At 41.5% G+C, this 17,571-nt stretch overlaps 1 protein-coding gene across 1 annotated transcript in view; it reads left to right on the top strand.

Annotated features, from left to right (window-relative positions):
- Nucleotides 1–2,444: 2,444 nt before the first annotated feature.
- CHD1L (chromodomain helicase DNA binding protein 1 like) overlaps nt 2,445–17,571 on the top strand; it is a 52,466-nt gene continuing 37,339 nt past the window's right edge. Inside the window, exons 1-5 of the mRNA XM_061186082.1 lie at nt 2,445–2,595; nt 9,330–9,442; nt 12,274–12,380; nt 12,944–13,058; nt 13,689–13,720. Of these exons, the coding sequence (XP_061042065.1) occupies nt 2,463–2,595; nt 9,330–9,442; nt 12,274–12,380; nt 12,944–13,058; nt 13,689–13,720 (500 nt within the window). The 5' untranslated portion in view covers nt 2,445–2,462. The remainder of the gene's footprint in view (nt 2,596–9,329; nt 9,443–12,273; nt 12,381–12,943; nt 13,059–13,688; nt 13,721–17,571) is intronic.

Below are 17,571 nucleotides of genomic sequence, written 5' to 3'. Positions count from 1 at the left end.
TTAGCACTAATACTACCTGATAACTCACTTGTACACCACCTCCCCACCGACACCACCATTTTGTCTGTCTCCAACACAGGATCTAAGCTCTGTAAGTGCAGGGACATTTTCTGACTTGTTCACCTCCATTCCAGACACTGGGGGTGTGGCTAGCATAACCACTATTTATTGTATTCATCTGGAAAAATCCAACCTGGTAAAATCCAGTTCTCTAACTATTCCTCACTTGCACCCAGCATACACTATGCGGACTGGTCTCGCGACCATAAACCTCAAGTGTCCCTTGCTGCTGTTTGGCATTTTTCTCCAGTCAATTCACTCTCCCACTTCCCCAGACAATTATTTCACACCTTTCCCTCCTGAAACCTCTAACCCCACTCCCCCTCCTCAAGCTCATCTGATGACTTTGTTTCTTACTTCACATAAACAACAAAAACAGAAGAGATCTTCCACGTGCTCTCCCCACCACTTCTGTACATACACTGTGCCTCTGTGTGTTCCAATGCGTGGACTCTCCATGCTCCTTTCTGGACCAACCCCTCCACTCGTGCATTGGGTCCCACCTCCTCTCACTCAAGGACATCACTCCTGCAGCATCAGTTTTTCTCTCGATTGTTTTTCCCTGAGCTTTCAATATGCTCTAATGTCACCCACCTGCAAAACAACCCTCCCCTTGACCCTATTTCCCCTTTCAGTTATTGCTCCCAGTTTTCTGCTCCCTTTTACAGCAAAACTCTTTGAAAGAGGCGTGAGACCTTTTGTCTCTCATTTCTGCTCTCTTCTATGGACTTTTCATACAGCATTCAGGGTAAACTTATAGGCGTCATCTCAACTAGCTGACTTGGAGTCTCTCAGTTACCTTTATACAGTTACCTAGCTGTGCTTTAGATGCCAGACTAAATATACCAACAGAACACTTAGCTTATAGCTAGTATCCTATCTCTGGTATTATACAAAAACAAATGTACTTTAAGTTAAAAATAATGAACACCCTTTTGTTTGAGCTGCAGGTGGTTGATATTGCTGCTTTAGTGGATAAGTCTACCCACAGAGCCTAGAGGGGAAGAAATAAGTCAAACACAGAGGCCAGGATGCAAACGCCACTCAGGAGCAGCCACATAGGACAGAAGCCCCTCCAGAGAAGCCAGCAAAGGGCACAAGTCTATGTTAAGGTTTTGAGAAAATACCCAGGTAGGAAATCAGTGTAGCCCCATTAAGTGACTTTCTCTTTCACCTTAACGTTGATCACTACCTGATTTTATTTGCTTATTACTTGTCTCCTCCTTTTGAAATATAAGCTTAAACTATAAACTTAATATAAGCATAATTTACTTAAATGTTCTACAGATGAGATCAGTGGCCTCTATCTCCAGTGCCAAAAGAGTGCTTGGCACATAGTAGATGTTCAATCAGTATTTACAGAATGACTCAAGACACAAAGCTAGCTTCACAAACAGTGCTTTGTTTGAGTTTTTATGAATAAACCAACCTGAAGACATCTCCTTTGTAGCTAAGTTCCCCCCTTTATTTAAAGGGGGTGAAGACGTGGGGAGTGCAACTTTAATCTGTGTTTACTGAAGGTGGAAGCACCAAGATTAACCTAAATGGGAATTCGGTATTCTTATGACATTACCCAGAGAATAACATGGCTCCTGTTCCAGCTTTGTCAATTACCATTCCAAGTCACAGTTTCTTCAACTGTGATGTAGGAACAATTATGGTACCTATTTATAGGGTTATCGGGAGGATTAAATGAGACAGCAACTCTAACGCATCAATAAATGCAGGTATTTTGTTGTTATAATATTTGTATTAGCGGTACACGACTAATCATAAATCACTACATCTTAAATCCACTTAAAGTTTATGTTGAGTCACGGTGACTCACAATCTAACACATCGCTTCAATTTGCTCCCCATAATTCACTTAAGAAACCCATTGTGGCAACGACATCTTTCATGATTTTAATTTTCTACCATTCAGAAGTTCCAGCCTACAGACAACAGGGAGTAAGTAAGACGATTTCAGGGCCCAAGCCAATTTATTACTCGTGTAAACTGAACTTTACAATCTTGCTGTGAATTGCTGAGGGGCAGAGACGATGTCTTATTGAATGCTATAACCCCAGAGCCCAGCAGAGCACCTGGCACATGACAGTCAATGTTGATTAAATAATAAGTGAGTGACGAGCGTTTCAGGTCATCAGTCGCTTAGAGAGGGCATAAGCACAGCCAGAGGCACAGGTGTGAGAATCGAGCGGCCCCACGCGCACGCGGCTGCAAGCGCTCCTCAACAGCGGGTAGGACACCTTCCGGCACTCTCCGCGCCCAGACCTCAGCGCAGGACGCGCCCTCTGGCGGCGGCGGCTCCCGGGGGTTTGGCCGCGAACGTCGGGAAGGAAGCGCGCGGGGCGACGCAGGGCGACGCAGGGCGACGCAGGGCGGAGCCTCGCCGTGGCTGGATGGAGCGTGAGGGTGCTGCGACCCGCGAGGGCGACATGCCCGGCTTTCTACAGACTCTTCAGAGCGAGAGCCGAGTCGAGGCGGCGCGGGCGCGGGTGCAGGAGCAGGACCTGCGGCAGTGGGGCCTGACAGGTCAGTGGCCGCGGGGGAACTTCCGGCTACGCCGCCCGACTCTTCGGGACTCTCCTCTGCCGGCCCGGGACCCGGCGCCGGGAACGGTCCGGCGGCGCCGCGGGTGGACCGTCTTGTGGGTTTTTAACCTGCGGACAACAGGGCCTTCCCTTCCCGCCCCTGCGGTGGGGCTGGGCGGAGAGGAACCCCGCCTGGGGCCAGGTAGCCGTTACCCCGCCTGCGCGGCGCGCGGGGCCCGCGGACGGGGGAGGAATGTGTTTCCCGGCCGGGAAGCGAGGCCCGCCCGCGGCCCCCGCCACCCGGCACGGTGGCCCTGGGGAGGGGGAACTTGGTGAGGCCCCTGTCCGGAAGGTAGGACCGTCCGCTCTGAAGAAGCGGAGGGCATCCTGGCGCCCCAAGGGTGTGGGCTTAAAATTTCTGTTCCGGTGGGTTTGGAGGCCTGGCTTGGGGGGTTTAACTAGTTGCTTGTGTGAAACTATCAGAACTTTTCTCCAGGCTTCACTTTTCTTCGTTTACCGTGCGCGCGCAGTTCTTTGATAATACTCCACTGGTTAATTCTCCCTCGACGCTATAATTTGAAATATGCAGCTAAGCAAAGTTCATAAACTCATTACTGCATGTAGCTATTTTATTTATAGTAGCCTTTCCCTAGAAACTTCGAAGCGCGAAACTTGCATCCCCCTGAGGTCTGCAGGCAGGGGGGCAGACCGCATCTCTGGATGAAGGTCATAGGACGGAGAGACCCAGGTCCTATTTCCCGACCTGCTCTTGACTCACCACCTAACCTCTCTCATACTCGTTTTATTTATGAAATGGGGAACGCAGTGCTGTGCCTTAACTGTCTTAATCTCGGATCAATAATAATGATATAGTCGTTAACTCATTATTTATTGCTACTGAGAGCCACATGCTGCAAGATGTTAGGTGCAGAGATGAGGATACAAATGTGGGCCCTGCTCTCCTAGAGTTTCTAGACTGGAGTCTGTGAGTGATTTCAAAAATATAAGCAAGTATTTATTGAACTCATACTGTGTGCCAAATACGAAGGAAGTGTGAGGTTTTGTTATGAATGAAACAAAAGGGGCAGTTCTATGTCCAACTTAGAAGAGGGATGGGAAGAGATAAATGGATAGGATACAGACGTGGAAGAGAAAGACCTCTCCCTTCTCGAGGCTCTGAGTCTATGAAAATGGTATCTCTGTGTCTGTAAGGAGTAGGTATCCAACTTAAATGTGAATTTACAGACTGATGCTTTTAAGTTTGGTATAAAGTTTATATGTTTATAGAGCCAAAGTTTATACGTGATTATTTGTGTGTTTGCCTATTTCCTTACATGTGTTTTTGGGTATGATACTATGTGTGAGAGAAGGCTAGTTCTAATGTGCACATTGGTACTGGACTGTCAGTAATACACTTGGAGAAATATACACATGGACCAGTGTTGTTACTATAGTGAAATTGAGAAGATAGATAAGAGGTTGCAAGTTTGCCTGGGTGAATTAGAGTGAGTGAATGAAGAAGTACATAGACAAATGTGGAAGCTTGGTGGTGGGCATGGGTAAGTGGATAGTGGGGGGAAAGAAAAAATTAGGTATACTCAGAGGAATAACCATTTAATCTTATAACTTGAAATTTCTATTTCTATTTGCTAGAATAAATTAATATTCTTAGAAACTATTCTTTGTGAGTTGGTAAACATGGTTACTGATTCTTTTTCCTTCTGATTGACAGAAGTAGTACGTGTTCTCTGTAAATCATTTAGGGTAATATTTTATGCATAAAGAAAAAACAGTAATATACATAATCCTATTACTGTTAACATCTTATTATCTATCCTGCCAGTCCTTGATCTGTGCATGCATATGTGTGTATGTAATTTCTTTTTTTCTTTCTTTTCCAGGGTGGAGCAGGGACTGAGGGAGAAGTGCAAAAATGGGGTTTCATGTACATACTTTTTGGAAACCATAATTATTTTCCTTATTATCATTTAGTCTTCTTCAATATCATATTTACTAGGTACAGGCTATTTCAGTGTATGAATGTGCTGTAATTTAGCCAGCCACTCTATTTAGGTATTTAGGTTCTCTTTTCGCTGTTTTAAATAGTACTAAAAAATATCCTTGGAACCAAATACTTATTATTGCTATGAATTTTTTTTTAATTGGGGTTTTCCAATGTTGTGTTAGTTTCTACTGTACAGTGAAGTGGAGTTCCCTGTGCTATACAGCAGGTTCTCATTAGTTATCTATTTTATATATATCAGTGTATATATGTTAATCCCAACCTCCCAATTCATCTAACCCCCCATTTCCCCCCTTGGTGTCCATACGTTTGTTCCCTACATCTGTGTCTCTATTTCTGCCTTGCAAACCGGTTCATCTGTACCATTTTTCTAGATTCCACAAGTACGCATTAATGTACGCTATTTGTTTTTCTCTTTTTTACTTCACTCTGTATGACAGTGTCTGGGTCCATCCACATCTCTACAAATGAACCAATTTCGTTCCTTTTTATGACTAAATAATATTCCATTGTGTATATGTACCACATCTCTGTACGTTCGTCTGTCGATGGACATTTAGGTTGCTTCCATGACTTGTAAATAGTGCTGCAGTGAACATTGGGGTGCATGTGTCTTTTTGAATTATCGTTTTCTCAGGGTATATGCCCAGTAATGGGATTGCTGGGTCATATGATAATTCTGTTGTTAGTTTTTTAAGGAACCTCCATACTGTTCTCCATAGTGGCTGTATCAATTTACATTCCCACCAACAGTGCAAGAGGGTTCCCTTTTCTCCACACCCTCTCCAGCATTTATTGTTTGTAGATTTTCTGATGATGCCCATTCTAACCAGTGTAAGGTGATGCCTCATTGTAGTTTTGATTTGCCTTTCTCTAATAATTAGTGATTTTGAGCATGTTTTCATGTACCTCTTGGCCATCTGTGTGTCTTCTTTGCAGAAATGTCTATTCAGGTCTTCGGCTCATTTTTTCATTGTGTTATTTGTTTTTTTGATATTGAGCTGCATGAGCTGCTTGTATATTTTGGAGATGAATACTTTGTTGATTCATTTGCAAATGTTTTCTCCCATTCTGAGGGTTATCATTTTTCGTTTATGGTTTCCTTTGCTATACAAAAGCTTTTAAGTTTCATTAGGTCCCATTTGTTTATTTTTGTTTTTATTTCCATTACTCTAGTAGGTGGGTCAAAAAAGATCTTGCTGTGATTCATGTCCAAGAGTGTTCTTCCTATGTTTTCCTTTAAGAGTTTTGTAGTGTCCGGTCTTACATTTAGGTCTTTAATCCATTTGGAGTTTATTTTATTTTATTCATTCATTCATTCGTGGCTGTGCTGGGTCTCCGTTGCTGCGCACGGGCTTTCTCTAGTTGCGGCGAGCAGGGGCCTTGTTGCAATGCGCAGGTTTCTCATTGCAGTGGCTTCTCTTGTTGCAGAGCACAGGCTCTAGGCGCACAGGCTTCAGTAGTTGTGGCATGCGGACTCAGTAGTGGTGGCTCACAGGCTTTAGAGCGCAGGCTCAGTAGTTGTGGTGCACGGGCTTAGCTGCTCTGTGGCATGTGGGATTTTCCCAGACCAGGGCTCGAACCTGTGTCCCCTGCATTGGCAGGTGGATTCTTGACCACTGCGCCACCAGGGAAGTCCCACACTGAGTCTTAGTTGTGGCAGGTGGGCTCCTTAGTTGTGGCTTGTAGGCTCCTTCATTGTGGCAGCCAGGCTCTTTAGTTGCGGCATGCATGTGGGATCTAGTGCACTGACCAGGGATTGAACCTGGGCCCCCTGCAGTGTGAGCGCGGGGGCTTATCCACTGTGCCACCAGGGAAGTCCCTCAAATTTATTTCTTCCCCAACCCCCAAGCATGCCTTACTGCCTCCTAGAGGTTAGAAAGAAAAAGACTACATTTCCGAGACTTGCCTGGAGTTCTGTTGTGCTTCTGACTTGACTTCCACCTAGCAGATGACTGTGGAAGATTTGGAAGAGGAAAGTGAGGGAGAAAGGCTGCAGTCCCTGAGGGATTTAAATTTTCTACATTTCTCTTGGCCATGTCTCTTAACCTCAGCGGGGTTGGGTAGGGTACTGAGCATCCACTTTACTGGCATGGATTGCAGCTGAGGCAATAGGGTCTTGGAACTGACAGTTGGGGTAATAGCCTCCTGGTTTTTCCCATCTAGGTAACTTATGTCATTTTTCTCTGGCTGCTTTCAAGATATTTTCTTTGTCTTTAGTTTTTAGAAAGTTAATTATGATGTGTCTTGGTATATATTTCTTTGGATTTATTCTTTTATTATGTTTGAAGTTCATTCACCTTGAATCTGTAGGTCTTTTGCCAAATGTGGGAAGTTTTCACCCATTTTTGTGAGTACTCTTTTTTAGCCCTGTCCTGTTTCTCATCTCTTTCTAGGATGCCAATGAATGAATGTAGTTCTTTTGTTAGAGACTTGCAGTTCCCTGAAGCTCTGTTCATTTGTTTTCAGTCTGTTTTCTCTCCATTGTTCAGGTTGAGTAATTGCTATGGTTCTGTCTTACAGTTCACTGATTCTTTCTTTTCTCCATTCTGCTATCAAGTACATCCTCTGAGCTTTTTAATTTGGTTATTGTATTTTTCAATATCTTCTTTTTCTTTGCTGAGACTTTCTATTTCTTTACTGAGGCTTTCTATTTTTTCAGTTGTTTTAAGCATGTTCATGGTTGCTTGTTGAAGCATTTTTATCATTGCTGCTTCAAAATAAGTGTAACATCTGTGTCATATGGGTTGGCATCTGTGGATTATCTTTTTTCATTCAGTTTGAAACCTTCCTGGTTCTTGGTATAATGTATGATCTTTTTTATTGAAACCCGGAAATTTTTGGCTTATGTTTTGAGACTCAGGATCTTCTTTAAACCTTCTGTTCAATTGTCTGTTTCATGCTGCTCTGGCAGGGGAAGGGGGGTTGCTGCTTTGTTACTACCAGGTGGAAATAGAAGTCAGGCTCCCCCTATGAGCTTCTCTTGATACCTGGGGATAGGGAGGGGGTTCCTCCTTACTTCTGGGTGAGAATGAGAGTACTGGCTCCCAACTTGGTCCCCACTGACACTGGTAGGGGTGGTCTCATTACCTCTAGGCAGTGATAAAAATCCTGAGTCTCCACTGGGCCTCCTTTGACACCATTTCTAGGGGTAGTTGGGGAGGGAGCTCATATGATCTAGTAGGGGTAGAAGTCCAGGCTCACTATGTGGTCTCCATTGACCTGCATGGGAGGGAGAAGTGGAGTGGGGATGGCCTCATTATTGGTGAGTGGGGATGAAAATCCTGGTTCCCTCCCTAGCCCTCTCTGGTACCTTCCTGCTGGGGATGTTGGGGAACTTCATTACAGCCTCTTGAGGGTGGAGGTCTAGGCTCCCACTTGGCCTTTGCTGATGTGGTGGGGCCACGTTTTTTTCCCTGTGGTGTTTGGCTTAACTGGAGTGGTTATTGTCTGAAAGTTTACATTTTCTGTCTCTCTAGGCTGTCCCTTTTCCTTTGGCTAGTGGGAGTAGGCTTTGTGGGCTTTTTTTTTTTCTTTCTATGTCCATTGGCATTTCTAGGTGGCCAATTTCTTCACCTCTACATCTGGGATACATGAGGCAAAAAGAAACGCAGGGAACTTATCACTGTGTTGTTTGCTGGGTCCCGAGGTTACTAACCAGTCTGCCTTCTTCGCCCCACCTTTTCAGAGTCGTCTTACTATGTTCATTTTCTTTGTAATATTCAGGATTTTTAGTTGTATTAGCAAGAGGAATGGGGAAAAGAACATCTCCATCTTCCCAAAAGCAGAAGTCTCCAGATTTCACATTTTAATCTTCTTTGATTTTCTGAATTTTCTAAGGTACAATATGCGGATAATACCTAGTGCATGGGATCATTATCAGCATTAAATTGGGTAACTTACGTACAGTGTTTACTACTCTCCGTGGTATTTAGTAAGTGCTTAATAAAAATAATTTGTTAATCTTTTTAATGTTCTACAATTATATATTATTTAGTTTCTTTTTAAATGTCACGAGTTCAAACCAGAGTTTTACTTTTGTTAATGGTTTTTCTATAAAGTATGTTTGGGGTCTTCTGTCTCCCAAAGATATGGCTGTTCTCTGAAATTGGATTTTTTTTTCAAGAGAGAGAGAGAAAAGAGAGGTGGCAGAAGCTCTGTGTGGATTTCAGACATTTTCTGTTGTCCCTGTGCACTGTTAAAACACCTTCTGTGTAACATTGTTTCCATTCTTAACAGCACTGCTTGTTGGTTGAAGCATGATTTAATCTCCTCCTGTCTTGATTTTTTTCCTTTAGCACCTGAGGGCAAATTTACATCGTTGCAATTAAGCAAGCAGACACATGTACAGTCCATGTGTTGTTTGCTGTTATATTGCATCAGTCAAGCCTCATTTCCTAGAATGGACACTGGCATGAGACTCAGGCAGTTTAGAGGCCAAATCCCAGGCTGACTTTCTCAACTGTCAAGTGGATCCTGTAACACTGACAGGCTGTTTCAGGGCTTTGATTATAGTGGTGATTAAGTCTGCTCAAAAAGTAGTTCGGAAGTCAGCAAATATTTGCATATCTGTAACTTCTCAGCAAAGGATATGGCCAGTAAGGTTTGGGGTATGGGAATTTAGGCTGTGTTCTTTAGTCGAAGTCTTAAGCATAGCCTGTGTGTATGCTTAAATGTCTGCTCTTTGGACTTGCTGCTTTTTTTATTTCTAGGGATCCATCTACGCCCTTATCAGCTGGAGGGAGTCAACTGGCTAGCCCAACGCTTCCATTGTCAGAATGGCTGCATACTGGGAGATGAGATGGGCTTGGGTAAGACCTGCCAGGTATGTTACTGTGGAGTGAGTACTGTTCACCTCTACTGAAGTACCTCTACACGACTCATTACTATCTTTAGCTGCCAGCTGTTGGTATGTATTTTTATACTAAGAGGTAAAATGCCTGAACCTTTGTTAAGAGGTCATGACCTTGGACTTGACTTTTCTCTTCATGGGGATGGTTTTGAACTGTGTCACTACCTTTATTTTATCTATCCCTTGACATATAGAATTACAATTAATGGGCAGGGTTTTTCTCTATATAAAGCAAATATACCTGTCCCAGGAATCAAATTGACTCTGCCCTCCTTAGTAATATTTTATCTAGTTAAGATAACTGGATCATTTCTAATATTAGTCTCCCTTCCTCAGTGGGTGGTGGGGCTAATTCCCATTTCTCTGCCATGCTAGAGAAGTACAGAGGAAATACTCTATGTTTTCCAAAATGCCTTGGTCATCTAATTGTGGGATATAGTCTGGGCACCTGGAGAATTAGATGTGACTTCCTTGGGCATTGATTAGCAGGTTGCATGTTGAGATTGATGCTTCCAGTAGGATGATCACCAATACAGCTCATGTTGAGAGATGTCAGTGGTAGGCTTGGATTGATGAAAAGTCCAGACACAGATACTCCTTGGGTTCATCACACAAGGTTTATTCATCTGTAAGGTACCAAAGAAAGTCAGTGCAGTCAGGATACACAGCAGAGGCAACTTGAGCAGAAACCATGGAACTGTAGGTTTCTTGATTCCAAAAAGGTTTCATCAGTGAACCCACAGAGTGAGTAAAGTTCTCATTAGTCCTTTTAGAAGCTTAACCTGCCCCCTCTAACCTCACATCCATAAACATCAAGCTGGAGCAGTTCTGCTCAGAGTCTAGGCTGACCATGTGTGGGAGACGCCTTAATCTAATCCAGGTGTACCTCATTAATCTTGGGGTTATTCAGGATACAGTATGACCTCCGAGCATGGTTGCCCCAGGTACCTCATTTATTTCCCTCAGGTTTCTCAGGCAATAATTCTGGTTCTAGTATATTCCTGAACTGAGAGCTATGGAACTAAGGTAAGTTTCCCAGTGTTTCTGGGAGGGAGGCTAATGGACTCTTGTACTCAGGTACAGAGCCCTCCTTGCAGTCTCCTGTGCCATGGACATTGGAATCGCCCAGACTTCATTCAGAGCCAGCAAATTCCACTTGTCCTTTGCCTTTTCCAGGGTGTTCATATAGCTCTACTTTAAGTGCCCTAAAAATCACGCCTCCAAATTCGTCTTATTAAAATTTTGTTTAGAATTTTTGCATCTGTGTAATTTTGCATTGAGTAATGTCTTTGTATGGTTTTGGTATTGGGGCAAATCTAGCTTCATAAAGTGAGTTGAGAAGTATCCCTTCCTTTTCAGATTTATGTAAGAGTTTGTGTAGAGTTGTTACTGTTTCTTCCTTAAATGTTTGGAAGAATCCACTAGTGAATCCAAATTTGTTTTGTAGATAGCTGGTTTAAGATAATAAAAGATAAATTTTCTCTAAATAGCGTCTTCAGCACAAACTAAACAGAATGGTTTTAATTCAGTAAATACTTACTGGGTGGTTGTCTGGGCACAATCTGGGCTGGGAAGCCATGGGTAGTTAAAAAAGAAAAACATTTCCATTATGAAATTAATGTATTATCAGTTAAAACCCATAACCATAGCACTCTAGCCATAATCATGAATAGCAATATGTGTTTTACATGGTTAAAATTATAGTGCACATATAGTTTGCATTTTATTAATCTAATAGTCACTGTTATTTTCCATTTTATATTCTTTATATTTTATACTCTTCACAGTGATTATTTTCTGTTGGCTGCATAATAGTCCATCAAGAGAATTGATCATAATTTACTTGAATGTTCTACAGATGAGGAATGGAGAGTTACCCTCTTTTGTGATATTTAAAGTAACTTCTATGTGAACATCTTTGTGCTTGTATAGCTTTCTTAGGATTTTGGATTATATCCTTAGGATAGATTTTTCTAAGAAACAGTTCAGCCATTGGGGATGGTGGGCCCTCAAACTTTTTGTTTTATAAAAGAGTGCTATTTTCTCTACATATCACAGCAAGCTTTTAAAGAAAATTTTCTGGTCAAAAGTGTGTATAGCCATATCCTAAAATAGGCTATTGGGCTTTACAGAGATTTTCAGTTTAGACCCTGACCTGAGTTTATGAGGCTATATTATTGTTTGTTTTCCTCACTGGAATGTGTGCCCCAGGAGAACTAGGAGTTTTGTTTGTTTTGTTCACTATTATATACCAGAGCTCAGAATAGTGCCTAGTAAATAGAAGGTGCACCGTCAATGCACATGGAGGGAGGAAGGAAAACATCGTCTCTTAGGAGATCCTGGCCAACAGCAAGAGGCCACCACATGGTTGGGCCTCTTTGCAGCCAAGTCTTGATACTTCTTACCTTATGTTTTTAGAGCATTCCTGACCTTGTGCATCATTTGCATTGTTTTCATTGATTTCTATTGTCTTTCCTGATGTTTTCCTTTGTATAAAAGGTTCAGTTACATAAATTTTGAGTACCATTGCTTGTTGACTATTGATGTAATTGAGTACCATAAATTTCTTTGGCAGTCATATTGAGGCTTACCTGCTTTCACTCTAGGAATGGGTGACTCTCCTAATGTGTGGAGGATTGTACATTATTTTTGTTTTTTGTAAAGCAAGTCTTCTACAACAATTTGTGTTTGTGTTTTATTATTTTTGATGCGATTGTAAGTGTTCTCTACAAGGTTGTGGGAACTTTATCGTTGTTTCTCATGTGGAAATGTGGTCAAAACCGCCTTCCTTTTCTGTGTTCCAGACTATTGCTCTCTTCATTTACTTGGCAGGAAGATTAAGCGATGAAGGACCATTTCTGATTCTTTGTCCCTTGTCTGTTTTGAGCAACTGGAAAGAAGAGATGGAGAGGTACAAGAGTAGATGTTGCTGAAATTTTATTTTTCACATTAAGGTTTTGTTTTCTAGGTGCTATGTGAAATATGATAAAACAACATATTGTCCTAAGCAGTGAGTTTATTTCTTCCAGAAAACTCTGACATGAGGCAGTGTAGATAGAGACTGAGGATCTGATGGGGGAGGGTCCAATGGATGTTATTGTTACCTTTTGTCAATTTGAAGGTCAGTACTCATTTTTAGTAAATTTTGCTGAACTAAGGAAGAAACCATCTTTTTCATAGTGATATAGTGACACTTCATAGGAAATAATGAATGGAAAAATAGTTTTCTTTTTACAGTTAACACAAGGCCCTTTTAGATGTTTATCTGACACGTCTCCCTCTTCACACGGGGACTTACCCTTAGGTTTACCCATTACTGTAGGTAAGATTTCAGGGTCCCAGGACTCATTCTGACTACAGGGCATCCTGGGGTCTGCACATCTGCAATCCTTCCATGAAAAGTAATTTTCCAGACATGCACCCCTTTTCCATGGCTCTATGTTTGTGTTCATCTACCTCTTTTCTTGGATTCAGATTTGCTCCAGGTCTTTCCTGTGTAACATATTCAGGTGACAAGGAGGAGAGAGCCCACCAACAGCAAGACCTAAGGCAGGAGTCACGTTTTCATGTGCTGCTAACTACCTATGAGGTATCTGTTTGTTTTTCTATAGCCAGAACTCTTAACCTGGGACCTTAGAAGTTGTAGAATCTACTGGAATTTAATTTTTTTTTTGAGGGTTCATATTCTGAGAAGAAGGTCTACTTTTATTAGATTCTCACAGAGAGGCTGTGAACAAAGGAAGCGAAAGACCATTGTGCTCCAAGTTAGTTAGCTATCCCTCCTTCTCTGTCCTGGTGGATCAAGGGGGAAGGCTTCCCAGGTAGGTACTACTTGAGCTGCCTCTTGGCCGATGAGTAGAAGGAGGCAGGCAGACAGGGGAAAGGGTTTTTCGGGCTGAGGCATCGTCTCTTGTTACTGGAGGGTGGGAAAGGAGGACACTGAATTCCAGACACTTAGTTCCAGTACCTGTTTAAGTCCTTGTTCTTCAAGCTAAGGCTGTCCAGGTCACTGTAAGCAAGACCTTCCACTCATTCATGCCTCCCTTTGTTTGTCTGTAAGATGGTGCTACTTAGAAGTTATGCTCAGAATTTCTTACGTAGTGAATGAATAAGACTTGGCTAAATCCTGTAGTTTAGGAGAGTTAATAAAAAGTTAGCTTATTAATATCAGAGTTATATCAATATCAGCCTTTGTAATGTGTCTTCCTTAATTTTTCAGGTTTGCTTGAAAGATGCATCGTTTCTAAAGTCGTGAGTATGTTGCACTACTTCAGAAATTGTCTTAAATGTATCATGAAAGTCATGTCTTTACTTCACATTTTAGCACTTTGTGTTTTTTCCTGATGTGTCATCCATGAGTCTTATCTGGTGTGCGGCGTGGCAGGAGTCTTACAGTCTAATCCCCTACTCATTAGGTGTAAATCTGTGGGTTCATTACTTAACCTCTGTGAACCTCAGCTTCTTCATCTGTAAAATGGGGATAATGAAATTTTTACCTTGGATGTTTGTTGTGAGGATTAAATAAGATAAGGTATACATGGTGGGTGGTTAATAGATACTAGATTCTTTACATCACAACTTGCATAGACGCCTTTCAGGACTGCAGTGTGGAGATTTTACTACAACACAGTAGGTGAATTATTTGAGCCTTTTCCTGGAAGTATCCTAAAAGAGCAGTGCGTGCTATAAAATTAGCTTTTTATTTATTTATTTATTTTTTACATCTTTATTGGAGTAAAACTGCTTTACAATGGTGTGTTAGTTTCTGCTTTATAACAAAGTGAATCAGTTATACATATACATATGTTCCCATATCTCTTCCTTCTTGCGTCTGCCTCCCTCCCACCCTCCCTATCCCACCCCTCTAGGTAGTCACAAAGCACCGAGCTGATCTCCCTGTGCTATGCGGCTGCTTCCCACTAGCTGTCTATTTTACGTTTGGTAGTGTATATATGTCCATGCCACTCTCTCACTTTGTCCCAGCTTACCCTTCTCCCTCCCCATATCCTCAAGTCCATTCTCTAGTAGGTCTGTGTCTTTATTCCCGTCTTGCCCCTAGGTTCTTCAGAAAGGGATTTTTAAGTATACTTCTTTCCAGTGAATTGGCTTTCAGGCCTCTCCTCAGCTCGTGAAGTGCAGGAAACGTAGATGTAACTCTTAGTACTACCTGGCAATAGGGACGAGGTGTTGCAGTATGTGGTTAAGACAACAGTCACCATGTAAATCAAACAAGAGCTAGTTTTAGGTGAATAAGAAGTTATGTTGACAGAGTTTCATTCTCCATAGCGTGTGTAGTTATGACATGGTTAGGTGGGGTTTGCATCTTTAATATTTGGAGACTTTTCAAAGTGCTTTATCAATATTTTCAATGTTATTTCCTATCCAGGTTCTTCTGAGTTGGATTTTTATTTTCATCTTATTTTGAAACACTAAAGGCTCAGTCATAGATTTCATGACTTCCATCTAGTGTTTTGTTTCACTTAAGTTTCATTTAAGTAAGCATATTACCTTACTTTTCTTAGGAAAAGTATATGCGTTCCCTCTCACTTCTTTTTTATTATTAATATCCAACTTAATATTTATTGAAGATGTGTCCCCTGGAAAGACACTGTTCTGGGAGTTATCAGCAATACCAGGAAAGTAAAGCATAGAGTGACACTAAGAGGACATAAACTCCAGTAGAGGGGTAAGAAGGGTAGAGATATCCATGATACAAGGCAATATATCGGAAGTCTCAAAAGACAAGAAGATTGGGAGATAGATGTTACTGGGTACTTTACATAAATTATCCTATTTAATCTTCATGAAAACCCTAAGGTGGGTATTATCATCCATTTTATAGATGAGAAAGGTAAGAGATTAGGTGACCCATCCCAGGGCACATTGCTAGTAAATGGCAAAGCAGACATCCAAACCCACCACTCAGTGCTGGGGAGCTTCTTTATAAGAGAGCTTTACAAAGTATCTAGGTGCACTGGAGTTGCACATTTTCAGCAGAAATACAGTCTTTCTATATTAGATCATCTGCCTTCAGTCCATTCCAGGTGAATTTAAGAACCTAAATAATAAAGAGACATCTATAATGTTTACTTAGTATGAACTCTAAGAACACGGATTTAGTCTTTTTTTTTTTTTAATAGATCTTTATTGGAGTGTAGTTGTTTCACAATACTGTGTTAGTTTCTGTTGTACACCAAAGTGAATCAGCCATATGCATATACATGTCCCCATATCCCCTCCCTCTTGAGCCTCTCTCCCACCCTCCCTATCCCACCCCTCTAGGTCATCTCAAAGCACCAAGCTGATCTCCCTGTGCTATGCTGCTGCTTCCCACTAGCTAGCTATTTTACATTCAGTAGTGTATATTATGTCGATGCTACTCTCACTTCGCCCCAGCTTCCCCTTCCCACCCCGTGTCCTCAAGTCCATTCTCTATGTCTGCCTCTTTATCCCTGCCCTGCAACTAGGTTCCTGTATTTGGCAAAGTTATACTTTGTATTACTGTACTGCACACTCTGAGAACAGCCAGGGAGTGTAATGTAATCTTTGCCCTAAAGAGGCTTATCATATAAAGGAGGCAAGCATATACAGTGGAGAAAAGACAGCCTCTTCAATAAGTGGTGCTGAGAAAACTGGACAGGTACATGTAAAAGTATGAAATTAGAACACTCCCTAACACCATACACAAAAATAAACTCAAAATGGATTAAATACCTAAATGTAAGGCCAGACACTATCAAACTCTTAGAGGAAAACATAGGCAGAACACTCTATGACATAAATCACAGCAAGATCCTTTTTGACCCACCTCCTAGAGAAATGGAAATAAAAACAAAATTAAACAAATGGGACCTAATGAAACTTAAAAGCTTTTGCACAGCAAAGGAAACCATAAACAAGACCAAAAGACAACCCTCAGAATGGGAGAAAATATTTGCAAATGAAGCAACTGACAGAGGATTAATCTCCAAGATTTACAAGCAGCTCATGCCACTCAATAACAAAAAAACAAACAACCCAATCCAAAAATGGGCAGAAAACCTAAATAGACATTTCTCCAAAGAAGATATACAGATTGCCAACAAACACATGAAAGAATGCTCAACATCATTAATCATTAGAGAAATGCAAATCAAAACTACAATGAGATATCATCTCACACCAGTCAGAATGGCCATCATCAAAAAATCTAGAAACAATAAATGCTGGAGAGGGTGTGGAGAAAAGGGAACACTCTTGCACTGTTGGTGGGAATGTAAATTGATACAGCCACTATGGAAAACAGTATGGAGGTTCCTTAAACTAAAAATAGAACCACCATACGACCCAGCAATCCCACTACTGGGCATATACCCTGAGAAAACCATAATTCAAAAAGAGTCATGTACCAAAATGTTCATTGCAGCTCTATTTACAATAGCCAGGACATGGAAGCAACCTAAGTGTCCATCATCAGATGAATGGATAAAGAAGATGTGGCACATATATACAATGGAATATTACTCAGCCATAAAAAGAAACGAAATTGAGTTATTTGTAGTGAGGTGGATGGAGTTAGAGTCTGTCATACAGGTGAAGTAAGTCAGAAAGAGAAAAACAAATACAGTATGTTAACACATATATATGGAATCTAAGGAAAAAAAAAAAAAGGTCATGAAGAACCTAGTGGCAAGATGGGAATAAAGACACAGACCTACTAGAGAATGGACTTGAGGATATGGGCGGGGGGGAAGGGTAAGATGTGACAAAGAGAGAGAGTGACATGGACATATATACACTACCAAACGTAAAATAGCTAGCTAGTGGGAAGCAACCACATAGCACAGGGAGATCAGCTCTGTGCTTTGTGATCACCTAGAGGTGTGGGGTGGGGAGGGCGGGAAGGAGGGAGATGCAAGAGGGAAGAGATATGGGAACATATGTATATGTAAAACTGATTCACTTTGTTATAAAGCAGAAACTAACACACCATTGTAAAGCAGTTATACTCCAATAAAGATTAAAAAAAAAAAAAAAAGCTTATAGAGAGCTGAGACTGTGCATGTAACAGTATGAAAAATCAGAAAATTTTTTGACAGCAGACTTACAAAATCTTTGGATCA

The sequence above is a fragment of the Eubalaena glacialis genome, chromosome 3 (genome assembly GCF_028564815.1).
Source record: "Eubalaena glacialis isolate mEubGla1 chromosome 3, mEubGla1.1.hap2.+ XY, whole genome shotgun sequence".
Lineage (NCBI taxonomy): Eukaryota > Metazoa > Chordata > Mammalia > Artiodactyla > Balaenidae > Eubalaena > Eubalaena glacialis.
Note: the sequence above shows the minus strand (reverse complement) of the source record. Positions and strands in the feature narration are given on the sequence as shown.